This window comes from Perognathus longimembris, chromosome 20, assembly GCF_023159225.1.
Source record: "Perognathus longimembris pacificus isolate PPM17 chromosome 20, ASM2315922v1, whole genome shotgun sequence".
NCBI classification, from domain to species: domain Eukaryota; kingdom Metazoa; phylum Chordata; class Mammalia; order Rodentia; family Heteromyidae; genus Perognathus; species Perognathus longimembris.
In genome coordinates, this window is record NC_063180.1 from 30,568,709 (window position 1) to 30,582,214 (window position 13,506).

General features: G+C 57.3%; 1 protein-coding gene across 2 annotated transcripts in view; it reads right to left on the minus strand.

Moving 5' to 3' along the window:
• Alpk3 (alpha kinase 3) overlaps positions 1 to 13,506 on the minus strand; it is a 32,143-nt gene continuing 18,637 nt past the window's right edge. For both annotated transcript variants that reach the window (XM_048329870.1, XM_048329869.1), the window contains 9 exons: positions 11,461 to 13,213; positions 10,794 to 10,941; positions 10,380 to 10,507; positions 10,132 to 10,167; positions 8,842 to 9,122; positions 8,217 to 8,305; positions 7,415 to 7,635; positions 4,388 to 4,436; positions 1 to 3,659 (listed from right to left, as the gene is read on the minus strand). In XM_048329870.1, coding sequence (XP_048185827.1) covers positions 3,314 to 3,659; positions 4,388 to 4,436; positions 7,415 to 7,635; positions 8,217 to 8,305; positions 8,842 to 9,122; positions 10,132 to 10,167; positions 10,380 to 10,507; positions 10,794 to 10,941; positions 11,461 to 13,213 — 3,051 coding nt within the window. In that variant the 3' untranslated portion in view covers positions 1 to 3,313. The remainder of the gene's footprint in view (positions 3,660 to 4,387; positions 4,437 to 7,414; positions 7,636 to 8,216; positions 8,306 to 8,841; positions 9,123 to 10,131; positions 10,168 to 10,379; positions 10,508 to 10,793; positions 10,942 to 11,460; positions 13,214 to 13,506) is intronic.

The window sequence follows — 13,506 nt, forward strand, 5'->3', positions numbered from 1 at the left end:
GTGACGCAAATGCTTTATTGGGTCTCTGGCATGCATCCAGCCCCCCACCCTCTCCCTGTCTTCCTGCAGGCCCAGAACATGGGCCGCCCTATGGGTTATGGCCCGAATGCTGGCTGGAAGAATTACAGTGAAAACCAGCTCCCTGCGGTGGGTAACAGAGGGGCAGAAGGAGCAGGCTGGGCAGGCATCATGGGCATGCACATGGAAATGAGACCTACAGCTGTGGTTTATCAATGGCTGGGTCCCAGAAAGTAAAACAGCCAGATAGCCCTGAGATAGTGCCTAGGAATTCCTGTGATCAAAGACTTTGGGGGTGGCTGACAAGTCTGCCTCGAGCTGCCAAGGTAAAGCCATGATCCCGCTCAGTATCCAGACCTGAGCTGGCCGGGAGTTCATGATCCCGGTAACTCAAGGAAAACCTGATTTTAACTCTCAAGTGCACACCAGGAGTCCTCCGTCCAGTCTTCCCCAAAGGAGTCAGGCCTATTAATCTGGTGTCTATAGACGAATCAGGGGTGAGTTTTTCCCATGCTGTGGTCAGGCACACAAGTCAGAGGCCAGCAACTGCAAGATATCTACGCAAACTCCTGCACCTGTGCAAAGAGCTTTGGGGGCTACTGGCATCAGCATATTTCCTTCACAATGTAGGTCAAACTTCTTACCACCACGGCCCGGTGCCAGGCAATGTACCCCCCTCAGGGGCACCTTACTCCCATGAACTGGCCTCGGGAGCTGCCAGCTCTGGATTGGGTCTGGGGCAAGTGTGGGTACTCCTCCTGGGAAAGCCAGCGTCTCATCAGGGAGCAGACAGAGGCTATGACACAGAAGGGCCCTCTGGGGGTGGGAAGGGGGTGTTTGTGCATGTCCTGATGAGAAAAAATGTGCTAGGGGACCCCAGGAATTAGGGCCTTGGCATGCTGTGGCCAATAGGAACCCCTTCTCTCTGTCCCACCACTGTGCTTGCTCCAGACCAAGGCTCTCAAGACACAGCAATGTGTGTAGAGCACTTCCTCTTTCCCTCCTCCTCCTCTCACCATCCCATCTCCACCTGTCCTGGCCAATATAGCCCTTTATAGGCCTCTCATTACCCATCATGCCTCTCCTTACCCATCATGCCTCTCTTTACCCATCATGCCTCTCTACTCATCATTCCTTCCCTGCCATCAAGACCCACAATGATCTCTTGGTACTTTCCTCACTCATTCCATTGACAAGAGAATGCACTTTAGCAGCAAGTCAAGTCCTGGGTGGATGCCCAGGGCACACACTCATCTTGTAGGCTTCCCACAGGCCACAGGCGGTGGCTTGGTGGATGATGAGTGGTGTGGTGAAAACTCAGCTACGACACCAGAAACGCCACCTGGGGAGGGTGCCTCAGGCTTGCAGGAGGAAGCTTGAGTTTTCCTGGGCTGGATGGGCACGCTGCCTGTGTCTGGAGCCAGGCTGGTATAAGGTTTGAAAGTCCCTGAGGCAGAAACACCACACAGTGGCTCAACCCCACTGGGCTGCATTGGTTGGTTTACCCCACAGGCTGCAGAATTTCGAAGTGGGACTATAGCAAAACTAGAAAAGAGATTATCTATCACAAGTGATCCTGGACTTGGGAGAATAGTAGCCCTGTCACTGACCTAAGTTCCACAAGCAGAGTAGAACTTGTTCTGGATGGAAGTCAGAGAGCTGTAATACATCAGATGGGAAGAATGTGTGTGTGTGTGTGTGTGTGTGTGTGCGCGCACGTGCGCGCACGCGCGCGCATGTGCACATGTGTCTACCTTTTACCCATGAAAGCCTATTGACTTTCACTCTTCTGGCAAGAATCCTCATCTTTTGCAAAACTGCCTCTCTCACAATCTATGAGATCCTGCCATCTAAGCCAGATTCTCTTCCCTGGAATTTGAATCCCAAGTGTTGAACACCCCTGGAGACTGACCATAGCACCCTGAGGCAAGTCCTGGTGCCCCCTCGCTCCTGCCCTCCACAAGGCTACTGGCTCAACCACTCAATCGGTCTTGTGAGCCGCCCTGACATCCTTTCCCAGGAAGCTTTTCTCCCGCTTAGGTTGGTCCAAGTTCATTTCTGTTGCCCTACACCCACAAGTCCTGAAGGCAGCAGCCTGGGCCTTGTCTCCTAGCAGCGGCCTGGGCAGAGGCTACGCAGAATATGTCTGCTGAGTGAATAAGCGAGTGAACGCCAGCCCCTCACTCACTGCCCCCAGGGAACCTGGACGTACAGGTTGGGGGAAGAGAGGGAACCAGGGGCAAGCGGAAGCTGAGGAGTTGCCTGAGCCAGGAGGAGGTAGAGAAGTTAGAAATGTCAGAACGGAAGGGAGATGTCAGGCCATGCCAGGCCAGACCCATGGACAGGTGGGGGAGGGGAAGAGTCAGCTGCTCCTGGATGGGCCTTGTCATAGCAGAGGCAGCCATGGGGATGCGGCTGAGCCCCACAGGGCTCTGCTCTTCCTCCCCCACCATCCTCACTTCAGGGCAATGCACAAGGCCCCTCTAAGTCAGCACACACACCCTGCCTGGCTGCAGGTGCTCGCGTTCCTTCGTGCCAGGTGTCCCCTCGCAAACAAGGAAGTAGAGACATAGGGGAGGAACATATTGGGGTGCAAGGAGAGGCTAGAGGGTCTGTCCCCCACCTGGGCACTGGTGAGCAGGGCTATGGAGCCTTTGGACTGAGGACAAGCAAGGAGCTGGTGAAGGGCAGGCGGCGGGTGGCAGCTGGGCTCAAAGCTGAGGCCGTGGGGTACAGGGAGTGAGTGTCAGTGACTGGGACGAAGAGCTGGAGCCCACTGGCAAAGACCATGGCACAGAGTCGGCTTTGGGGGCTCCTTAGCCCTGTGGGGGCTGGGGATAGGCTGAGATGGAAGAGGCCAGGTCGCTGGAAGAAGGAACCCTGAGAGTCACAGGCTAGCCCCAGCAGAGGTCAGGGGAGGCCAGGATAAGGTGAAAGGGCAAGTGCAGAGTGAAAGCTCCATGGTGTGCTCTCCCCACCCGTACTGCAGGGCTAGGCCAGGGCAGGGGGAGGGGAGAAGGTTGGGGTGCAGGATGCATGCAGAGGACTCCGGAGCCTCTGGCAGTGGCGAGTGTAAACTTCAACAAGGCCCAGGAGCCCTGGGTGGGGCTGGCACTTGGAGAGGCCCATGGGCCACCTGCCAGCCCCAGGCCTTAGGATGAAGGGCTAAGAGAGGACCCCAAGAGGCGTCCCACAAGGGCCCCTTCTCCAGTCCTGTGTTAAGAATGTCCATCCGGTTCAAGCTGCTTTCTGGTTGGTCTGCGGCTGGGTGGAGGCCCCCAGCCTCCTGTTGGGGTTACGGCATGCCCGGGGCCTTAAGGTCCCCCTCCTGGGTTAGGGGGTGACCTGGTACCTGGACGGGGGCTGCCTCTGAGACCTGAGGGGTGGCCTTGGAGCTCGGTGCGCTCTTCCTGGCGCCCTGGGGACTGGGGTGACCTTTCTTCTGGGGCTGAGGACTCAGCTGGGGCCCCTTCCGGCCAGCAGATGGACTCTTGGAGCCCTTGGCCTTGGCCTGAGGGTGGGCAGCCTCAGGGCCCTTGAGGGGCATCAGCCCCAGCATCTCGCAGTAGAGGTTGCACTGGTGGGAAGAGGCAAACTGGTCCAGCAGGGCGGGGAGGCAGCTCTCCTTGAGGCCTTGGTATCTGCAGCCAAACAGGGATCACGGAGTGGGTTCCAGCCCATGTGACAGGCCCTGGTCTGGCTGTGGGGTGGCCAGCAGCGGAGCACACCCCCAGGGACTGCATCAGGTGGCAGTGTCCAGAACCTCCGTCTCAAATCAAAACTACTCCTTCTACCCAACACTGGACTCCATGTGACCACACTGAGGTGGGAGCATGGTGCGTGTGAATATGAGTATGTGTGCGCGTGCATGTGCACACGTGTGCCAATCCTGGGGCTTGAACTCTGGGCTGGGAGCTGTCCCTGAGCTTTCAAGACTGGCACTTTACCACTTGAGCCACAGTTCTACTTCCAGCTTTTTAGTGGTTAATCAAGGTAAGAGTCACATGGGCTTTCCTGACCTGGCTGGATTTGAACTGAGATCCTCAGGTCTCAGCCTCCTGAGTGGCTAACCACTGGTGCCCAGTTCACAGCTTGTCTTTAAAAAAAAAAAAAAAAAAAAGCTGATGAAGACTCAGATCCACAGCAGAACTGCAGGCCCTTCTCACGTGAGAAGTGGGGAGACACAGGGGGCCACAACTGTGGGGACACCGGGTGGCATTAGAGTGCCGCTTGAGACCTGAGACCAGGCATGGGGGGCAGCACCCCCACAGTGACCTCGTGGCTCCAGGCCCAGGTCCACAGGGATACGGAGTTAGGAGAACAGGGGCATCATCTTGGGCACCCGAACACCAACCCCAAGAACACTCACCCTCGCAATCTGGTGGCGATCTGCACATCAGTCATCTTCCAGTCAATGCCTAAGAAAGAGAGAGGCCATGACGGAGCCCAGCCGGGTTCCGGGCCCTTCGTCTCCAGCACAGACAGACACCATGCAGGGCAGGAACTTCCTGGGGGTGCTGGCATCCTCTCAGAGCCTCCTCATAACCACCACCCACAGACCACCACCAGGGGCCCCCATACCTCCATTCTCCCAGGAGAGAAGACCAACGTCTTAGACCAACACCTTGGCCCATTGTAGTTGCTGGTTCACTCAGTAACAGCACTGTCGGAGCAGCGCTAGCTGCAAGGCTAAGTTCATGGCCCATGTTCCTGATTTTTTTGGCTGGAGGAGCTTGCTTCCACTGGAACAAGCCAGGCCACCCGCTGGACTGGCCCTGGCTTTGGACTAAAACTTTGACCTCTGTCTCAACAGATTAGAAGTCTCCCAGATGAGAGAGATGAGGGGAAGGAGGAGAAATTAGGGACTTGACACTAGATATGGGGAGATTTACACTTCTCCTGTTGGCAGCTGTGAGCTCTCCTGCACCCGGGGGTGACCTCAGGGGACAGCCCTCAGAGAGGTGACAGGGAAATAAGACATTTCAGCCCGGCTGCTCTGCCAGAGCATCTTAACCTTCACACATTAGGCGTGTGACCCAGTTTCTTCATTTTCAAACAGCCCAGGATCTTTCTAAGAGCCGCTCTTTGCTATTGTGGTATAGGAGAACAAGTGTGGGCTGTGGGGTCAGCCAGACCCGGATTTCCAGCCCAGCTCTCTCTCTCAAAGGAACTTCCTGAATCACTGTCTTTAAACTCTCAACTGCCCAATAGTGCTGAGATGAGCACGCATGGGAGGTTCCAGCAGTGTGAAACAGTACTGTGCAATGAACATGGCTGCTCACGCTCCTTTCTCATGGCACCAGTGGTTCCTGACACTAGCATGGCATCTGAGCATGCAGGAGGCTCCCCCAAACTTGGTGAGCCCTGAACGTGTATCTAAGGACCAGGGCAGGAAGATTCCATCGCTGGAAACAGTTGGAGGCTGAGGCTCGGGGAGACAGAATGACATGGCCAACTGCACTTGGGTTTCCTTTCATTGTCACTGTTATTGAAGACAAAATCTCACATATAGGCCAGGTGGGCCTTGAACTTGCAATCCTCCTGCCCATGCCTCCTGAGTACTGGCATTACAGGAAAGCAATGTCATGCCTGGCTATGCTTTGGTTTCCCTTCCTTCCTTCCTTCCTTCCTTCCTTCCTTCCTTCCTTCCTTCCTTCCTTCCTTCCTTCCTTCCTTCCTTCTTTCCTTCCTTCCTTCCTTCCTTCCTTCCTTCCTTCCTCCCTCCCTCCCTCCCTCCCTCTTTCCCTCCCTCCCTCCCTCTGTCTCTCTCTCTCTCTTCAGTGGATTATGGGGCTTAAACTTAGGGCCTGGCACTGCCTCTGAGCTATTTTACTCAAGGCTAGTGCTCTACCACTTTGAGCCACAGCACCTCTTCTGGTTTTCTGGTGGTTCATTGGAGACAAAAGCCTTACAGATTTTCCTGCCCGGGACTGGCTTTGAACTATGATCTTCAGATCTCAGCCTCCTGAGTAGCTACTGAGACCACTTGAGCCAAAGCACCACTTCTGGCTTATTCTGTTTATATGATACCGAGGAATCAAACCCAGGGCTTCATACATGCTAGGCAAGCACTCTACCACTAAGCCATATTCCTAGCCCCTTCTTTCTTTCTTTTTTTAATTTTTATGAGATGGAAACCCAGCTAGAAATCCATGGGACTTGGATTTAAACCGAACTCCTTTGATTCCAAAGTCTTACAGCTACATTAAGTCATCACATTTTCCCAAAGACAAGGACAATTCCTAGGCCCCATTTTTAATCTTCCCACTATTTTGTAAATGTTAGAGGATGGCGGAAGACTAGAAGCATGAATTTATGAATTAATAGAATGGTGATGACTTTTTAATATATGGAGATGCGTGTGCATGCATGTACACATGTGCGTGTAAGCCTGTGTGTGTCCATGTTTTCTTGCTATTCTTCTCAGAAACAAGTTTAAGGAATGCCATTCTCGACCATGCCCCTGCATGCTAGAGAGCCCTGGTGCCCTGCTGTGTGTCTGGCTAGAGAGTCGATTTGGAGAGGACTGGTCAAGGGCAATGTCAAAGGCTGATTCCAGCTTGCTGCCTTCTGCTGTCAGGAGTTTTTGGGTAACAGAGAACATAGAAATAAAACTAAAAAGACACCAGACTAAAGAAAGACTAAATTGGCTTCTACTTTTAAAAGGCTAGTACTGATGGAAGAGGGGGAGTGACAAGAAAGCTACTTGGTTTGGGATTTGTTCACTTGTTTCTGAGATAAGGCTCTTTCTATGCAGCTCACATGCTGGTCTCAAACTCAGCCTCTCAAGTGCTGAGGCAGCAGGCGGGTACCATCACACCTAACAATAAAGCTACTTATGTTATGGTGGGAGACAGTTTGGAGGCCTGGAGAATGAGAAGGTCCAGAGCAAGGCTGCAGGGAAAGGGGGATTCTGAAAAGGATGGGGTTTTTTGTTTGTTTTTTTGCCAGTCCTGGGGTTTGAACTCAGGGCCTGAGCACTGTCCCTGAGCTTCTTTTTCTCAAGGCTAACACCCTACCACTTGAGCCACAGAGCCATTTCTGGCTTTTTCTGTATATATGGTGCTGAGGGATCGAACCCAGGGCTTCATGCATGCTAGGCAAGCACTCTGCCACTAAACCTTACCTTCCCAGCCCAAATCATGAGTTTTGAATTAGATCCTATATCATTGTTTTTAAACCAAATTACTTTTCTATTTTAAGGGGGCACAAGTGCCCTCCTTCCGAGAAAACTTCATTGAAAGCCGCCTCTATGAGGCCCTGGGTATGTACTGGGACTTCATGCAAAATGGCCCCTGTGCTGAACTCATAGGAAAGTGCTGCAGGCATGGGACCTGCACAGTGGCCCGCCCCTCTGCATGCCTTCACGTCCATGCACAGTGCCTACACAGCGTACCTGCCACGTCCGTGACGAGGAAGCTGCCGTTCGTCCATTGGTACAGCCAGTGCTGGAAGGTTTGGCACTTCTGCACGGCCTCAGAGCTGCTGGAGGCAGCTGGGATCCCCGTGCCCCATTCCCGGGAGCAATAAGGCTCCAGGGGTTCGCCCAGGTCTTCCTCCAGGGTGGCATAAGGGATGTTGTTTGCAGGCCGGTAGATCAGATACAGTGGGATGATCCTAAACACATGTGCGCCCCATGGTAAGCGGGAGTGTGGCCCGGAACTTGCCTCCCTCCTGTCCTGGTTTGTATTCTTGGAGCTGAAAGAAGAGCCTGACAGGCCTGTGCTTGGCCAGGGAGGCTCCCCATCCCTAGCTCAGGAACGGGACCTGAGGCCCCATAGTCCTACCCTTTCTCTGCCTGAGAGAGACTAAAGCCAGACCCTACTGGGGCCCCAGGCAGACTGTGCAGGATTAGGTGAGAGGTGAGGCCAGTGCAGCTCAAGATAAGAGGCCTTTGGAGAAGGTTCTACCAGAACAGAGCCCCACGCCAGGCAGATGGGTGAATCAACACTTAACCACAGGATGGGAATGATGACCATACAGCCCACTCCCACCCATGCCTAACCAGACCTCCTGAGCTGGACCTCACCCCCATAGGCCCAGAGCCTGCTGCCCCCATCAGCACAACCTGGGGTGGGACAGACCCCTGTCTAAAGTGGAGACATCTTCTACTTCTAGACCTTGTGGAGCCATTGGGCTGACCGAGGGTTACCTGCACTCCCAGCGGGAACTCCGCCCACTGTTGCCCGGTCACTTACTCAGGCACTTCCCCGAAGCCAGGGACCGCCCGGGCCTCCGCTGCGAAGATTTTGCAGTACTCCCTGCTCATGTTCTGGATCTTGCACCCCTGAGATTAGAGAACACCGGATGCAATCAGTCTGCTCCCCTCCTCTCTGGCTGCCCAGCCTGTGGAGTGGGCACAGGCCATGGGGTAGGCACAGGCCGTGGGCTGCAGGGAGGGTTCCTGCCCCAGAGAAGGGGCCTACACCATCTGGCTCCCTTCTCAGAGCCTCATCTTCTCTGAATGACACAGGGATGGGGGGGGCTTCTATTTAAGCCCAGGTGTTCTGGAGTTTTCTGTTTCCTGGGGTCCTCATGCCACGTGGCAGTGCCCAGCCGCCCCCCCCCCAAACCACACTACTCCTGTTATCTCACATGTCATTTTGTGAGACTGGGTTTCCACGGTGGGGGGGGGGTGGAGTTTGAAAACTAGGCTCCAAATGCTTTCAATCTGCCCCGTTCTCAGGCCACAGGCCCAGAGTCTGGGCTGCCTCTCAGCCTCTCTTCCACACATGCCTTGGAGCCTGATGAGCAAGGGGAGGTGGCCTCTGCCTCTGCTTCGGGTCAGGGGAGGGAAGGAGGGGCAAGGAGCGGACACCATACCTGGATGGTGACATCATAATTTCTGCCCAGGAGAGACGTCTCACCACTGGGCCCAAACACCAGCAGGCTGGACACCTTGATGACGCATGTGCGGCCCGACTCGAAGATGGGCTCCAGCCCATAGATGACCCTGGCACGGGAGGCCTTCCGGAGGCCACACCAGTATCGGCCTCCACGGAGCTCCTCGCTCACCAGCCGCCCGAAGAGCTTGTCCCCCCAGCAACCAGAGTCCGCCAGACCCTTGGCAAACACCATGGGTGTCATCTCAATCTCCTCCCCAACTGAAAGGGATCACAGAGACATGTGCCGATGAGACACTCCCTCGCCAAAGCAGGGTGCAGAGAGAAGGGAAAGAGCTGAACGCTGCCCTCTTTCCCCGCTGCATCTACTTTGTCTATGGCTGTGCTGGGGGTGGCTCAAGTCCCTGACAGACTGCAAGCTGCGTGGGGGCAGAAACAGCTTGTCAGGTGCCAGGGAGGGCCATGGCCGCAGCCATCAATACCACAATGCGGTGATCAAATCATCTAACCAAGCCTGATGAGGCACAGGACTGGCAGGGCCCAGGCCTCTAAACGTCGAGCAGCATGGCACTCGGTCACTCGGTCGTGCTGAACCCCACTAAAGTCACCAGAGGCTGCCTAGCCGCGATCTGGGAGAGCAGCAGCAAGTTGGAAGCATTTTGTGAAGGCAGAAAACAAGGAAGCTGTCCAAAAGCCACTGAGACCACAGCAGGAGGCCAGGGATGGTGATCCCAGCCGCTTGGGAGGCAGAGATAGAAGGACTGAGAACCAAGGCCAGTTAAGTTTGGGGTGAGGGTTCCTAACTGAATGAAGGGCAGGGGTGAAGGAGTGATGGAAGGATGGAACAAATGCTGGCAAATGGCGCTGCAAGTGTCTGCACCACTTCACTGACTGGCCTCCTGCAGGTGCAGGCCAGAGGCCTACCATGGCAAGAATCCAGCCACTGCCAGGGGGTGGCTCTCAGTCCTTCCCAGGCCACCCTGGTGTCTGTGGCAGGGGCCAAGAAGCTGGGCTCCCGGCAGGCTCCCTGTGTGGATCAGCACGGCACTCAGAGCCCAGGGAACAACTCTGCACAGAAGGAGAGTCGTCCTATCCTGCCCTCAACATGGGGCAGGGGACTGAGCCCCTGCTTAGCTACCCCTTCCCTCAGTCCGACTTCCTTCACCCTCCTGAGCCAGCCTCACCGGAGCCTCACAGGGGGCAGTGTGTGGATCTGGGGGAGGCCGGGGCCTCCCTGCAGAGGCCCTCCTCCCCACACCGGGCAACATACCTTCAGCTTCTTCCCTGGAGACGAAGCCAGACAACACTGTGTGGAGAGAAAGAAGAGGCCAGTCTGCCCAGGCAACGTGCATCCACACAGAAGGGCGCCCCACAACACCAGGCTGGCAGAACTCCCACCCCTCCACACCTTACAGCGCCAGGCAGGCTTAGCTCTACCCCACCGTGCCAGGCTGGCAGAATCCCCCATGCCCTACCCCACAGAGCCAGGCGGGCTAAGTCCCCATGGGGCTCACTTACCCTCAGGGCTGAGGCAGAAGTCGGTGGAGGCCGAGCCATGCTCGTTGTGGATGGTACATCGATACATGCCACAGTCCACCGGAGAGGCCTGCACAATGGCCAAGGCCGCTGGCCCCTCGTCCCCAGCGCTGTGCAGAGAGTGGAGACCCTTCTCAGAGAGACCACTCTCAGGAGCCACTGTGCCCCGACTTTGGAGCTGGGATGAAGGGTGCTGTAGGCAGCCATCTTGACTCACTGTCTGCGTGACTTTGAGTGAGTCACTTAAGACCTCAGCCCTGATTTTCTCGCATCCTACTGGGGGCCAGAGAACCCACTTGGGGCTACTATGAGGATTAAGCGAGCTCCAACGTGCTTGACAGTGCCCACCTGAGCGCCGCCACTGGAAGTGCTGGTGGAGGTGGACAGGTGGCTTACCTCCTGCCCACCTCTCCCACCGGGTGCTGGTCCTTGGCCCAGGTCAGCACCGAGTCACTAACAATGTTGAAGAACTGGCACCAGAGCTTCAGGCTCCCCGAGGCGTCTGGGAACTGTTCCACCCGGATCTTGCGAATCACCTGTGGGGCTGAGAGAGGGGCCCATTGCAGGGAGACCCCACCTGGGGAGACCACCCCACCTTCCTGACCTCTCTGGCTGTGCCTGCAGCTTCCAGTGTCCCTGGTAGAGCAGGATGAGAACCCTCACATAACTTCTGCCTTCTGCCTGACCCCACACCCGCCTCCAGCTCATCAGGGGAGGGCCTTGGCCATCAGCTCAGGGCAGAAGGAAGTTCTCCCTTCCCTCGGATCCCCCCTGGACCTGTATGTGGATCCCCCACATCCTGGTCCTGGACAAGTCCATAAAGAAGAGATTATAATGGCGCTGAGACGCCATGAGTGCACCCAGGCCCTCCTGTCCGTCCACCCCTCAGAGGCTCACGAGGGTAGAACCAGGGACTGGCCCCTTATGGTGTGGGGGGAACAGAGCCAGGCCTTCCCAGCAGATCCAGAGTCACTGGCTTGTCCCTAGCAGTGGACTGCCCTCTTCGTAGGTGAGAGTCCAGGAGTGACCGCCCGTAGTCCTAGCCACCCTCCTTAGGCCTTACCTTTGAGCAGGTCTTGGGCCTTCCTGGGCTTGTTTTCCTCTGGCGCTGGCTCTGCGTCCTGACTGCTGGACTTGGGGTCTGGGCCCAGGTCTCCCGCTGCAGGCTCCTCGTCGGCCCGGGGCACCTGCAGCATGCTGCCCTTCCTGCCCTGGGTAGGGGAGCGCCTCTCCCTGCCAGGTGTCCCTGGAGACCCTGGTGCCAGGCTCTTCCTGTGTCCCCGGGGGGAGACGGTGGGGCTTGAAGCTTTGTCCTCAGGCTTGCTAGCTTCCCCATCTGCTGCTGCCTTTGCCTTGGGGAGAAACCTCTTCCTCCGTGCCCCCAGGGCCAGCTCCTCGGGTGTGGCTGCAGGAAGGTCTGTGGGGGCCTCTCCAGGGACCCCCTCATCCTGGCAGGGCTCTGGGGGGCTGTTCTCTGTGGCCAGTGTGCTCAGGCCTCCCTCCTGGGAAGACTCGGGGAGGCTGGGCCCCTTGAGGGCCACTTCATCTTCATCCACCACAATGGCAGGGACGGTGAGGGGGCTGGGGCTGGGGCTGGGGCCTTGAGAGCCCTGCGCAGCCGCCAGGGCCTGGCGTCCAGCCTGCACCTCGCGGTCCAGGAGGCCAGTGAGGCGGCGGGTGGTGGCAGGGCTCAGCAGCAGCGTCTGCGCACTCTGCACCAGGTGCTCATTCTCCACGCGCTCCAGGATGCGCCTGGACGTGCAGGGACTCAGCCCGGCCACGGCGGGCACCGGAGTGGGGCTGGGCACCGGGGCCTCTGCCTCCACCCCTGCCCTGCTGGGCTCTGTGCTGGACAGCTTTAACAGCAGAAGCAGGTAGTTCTTCAGGGAATCTATAAGGCCGGGGTCACAGGCCCGGGCACCTGAGGGCTCCTCTTCCATTTCTCCCACCTTCCTGGCACAGGCCCCCCCATGACTGGCAGCCGAGGCTCCTGGTGGGTAACTCTGGGCGGGGGGCCCTGGCCCTAGGTGCAGTGTGGGGGCAGAACTCAGCAGGGCCTGGTGCCCGGAGGGCAGGAGGGCACCTGTACTCCCGTGTGGGGTGCTGTGGAGCCTCTCCTGTGGGGGGCACACAGGAGTGGCGGGCAGCCTCGAGCTCTCCTCTCCCCATGGCTGCTCCTTAGGGCACTGGGGCAGGCCGCTCTCCAGCCTGTCCTCCACTAAGTCTGACCGCTCCTGCCATCCAGGCGGCTCCAAGCTCCCCTCCTGTGCCGGGCTCCCTGGACTCCCAGGTGGGGGACCCCTGGAGGAGTGCTCATGGTTTCTGGAGGCTGTGGCTACGGGCTCCTCAGATCTGAGCACAAAACTAGGTTTTTCAGGGTGACTCACTTCTGGGGTCAGCACAAACTCCATTAGCGGCGAGCTGAGTCCCTCTGAGGGCGGGAGTCTGGGGGTCCTGGATGGCGGGCTGAGGCCAGTCTGCATCTTTGTATCTCCCAGGTCCTCCTGCGCCCTTACCCCTGTTGGGGTCTGTCTCCCCACTGTCTGTGCATCCTCGTGGGGACTCCTGTGTGCCCCCGGCCTCTCGCTGTCCTGCATCTCCCGGTCTGTCTGTGTGCACTGGGTGGTGTCCTCTGGTGTGCCATCCGCCTGGCCCCCCGGGGCCCGCGCCTCTCCCTGGCCTCCGGGGGTTGGGCCCACACTCCCCTCCTCCAGGGTCTCTGTATCCATGGGGTCCACGCCACCCTGATGTCCAGAGATAGGGGGCGTCCTGCTGGCAGACACAGGAGGAGCTACGGCAGCCTGGAACTCCAAGACCTGAGAACACAGGGACCAATGCGAAGACCTGACTACACATACTAGAACCTTCTTTAACATCTGACACTCAGGGGTGAGGAGAGATGAATGAGATCTATCAACCAATATGCACAGGAAGTGCTAGCTCTGTACAAGCCCCCTGCTGTACACAAATTTGGGAAGGCAGGGTCTGATGGGAGCTTCCCTCCCGCTCCCCTTCCTTCCCTCCCCCATTATGCCCATCTCAACGTCCATCCCTTCCGTCCCCTCTCACCACCTGCCTCCCCCAAGCCACTGGCATTGGCGTCTGCGGG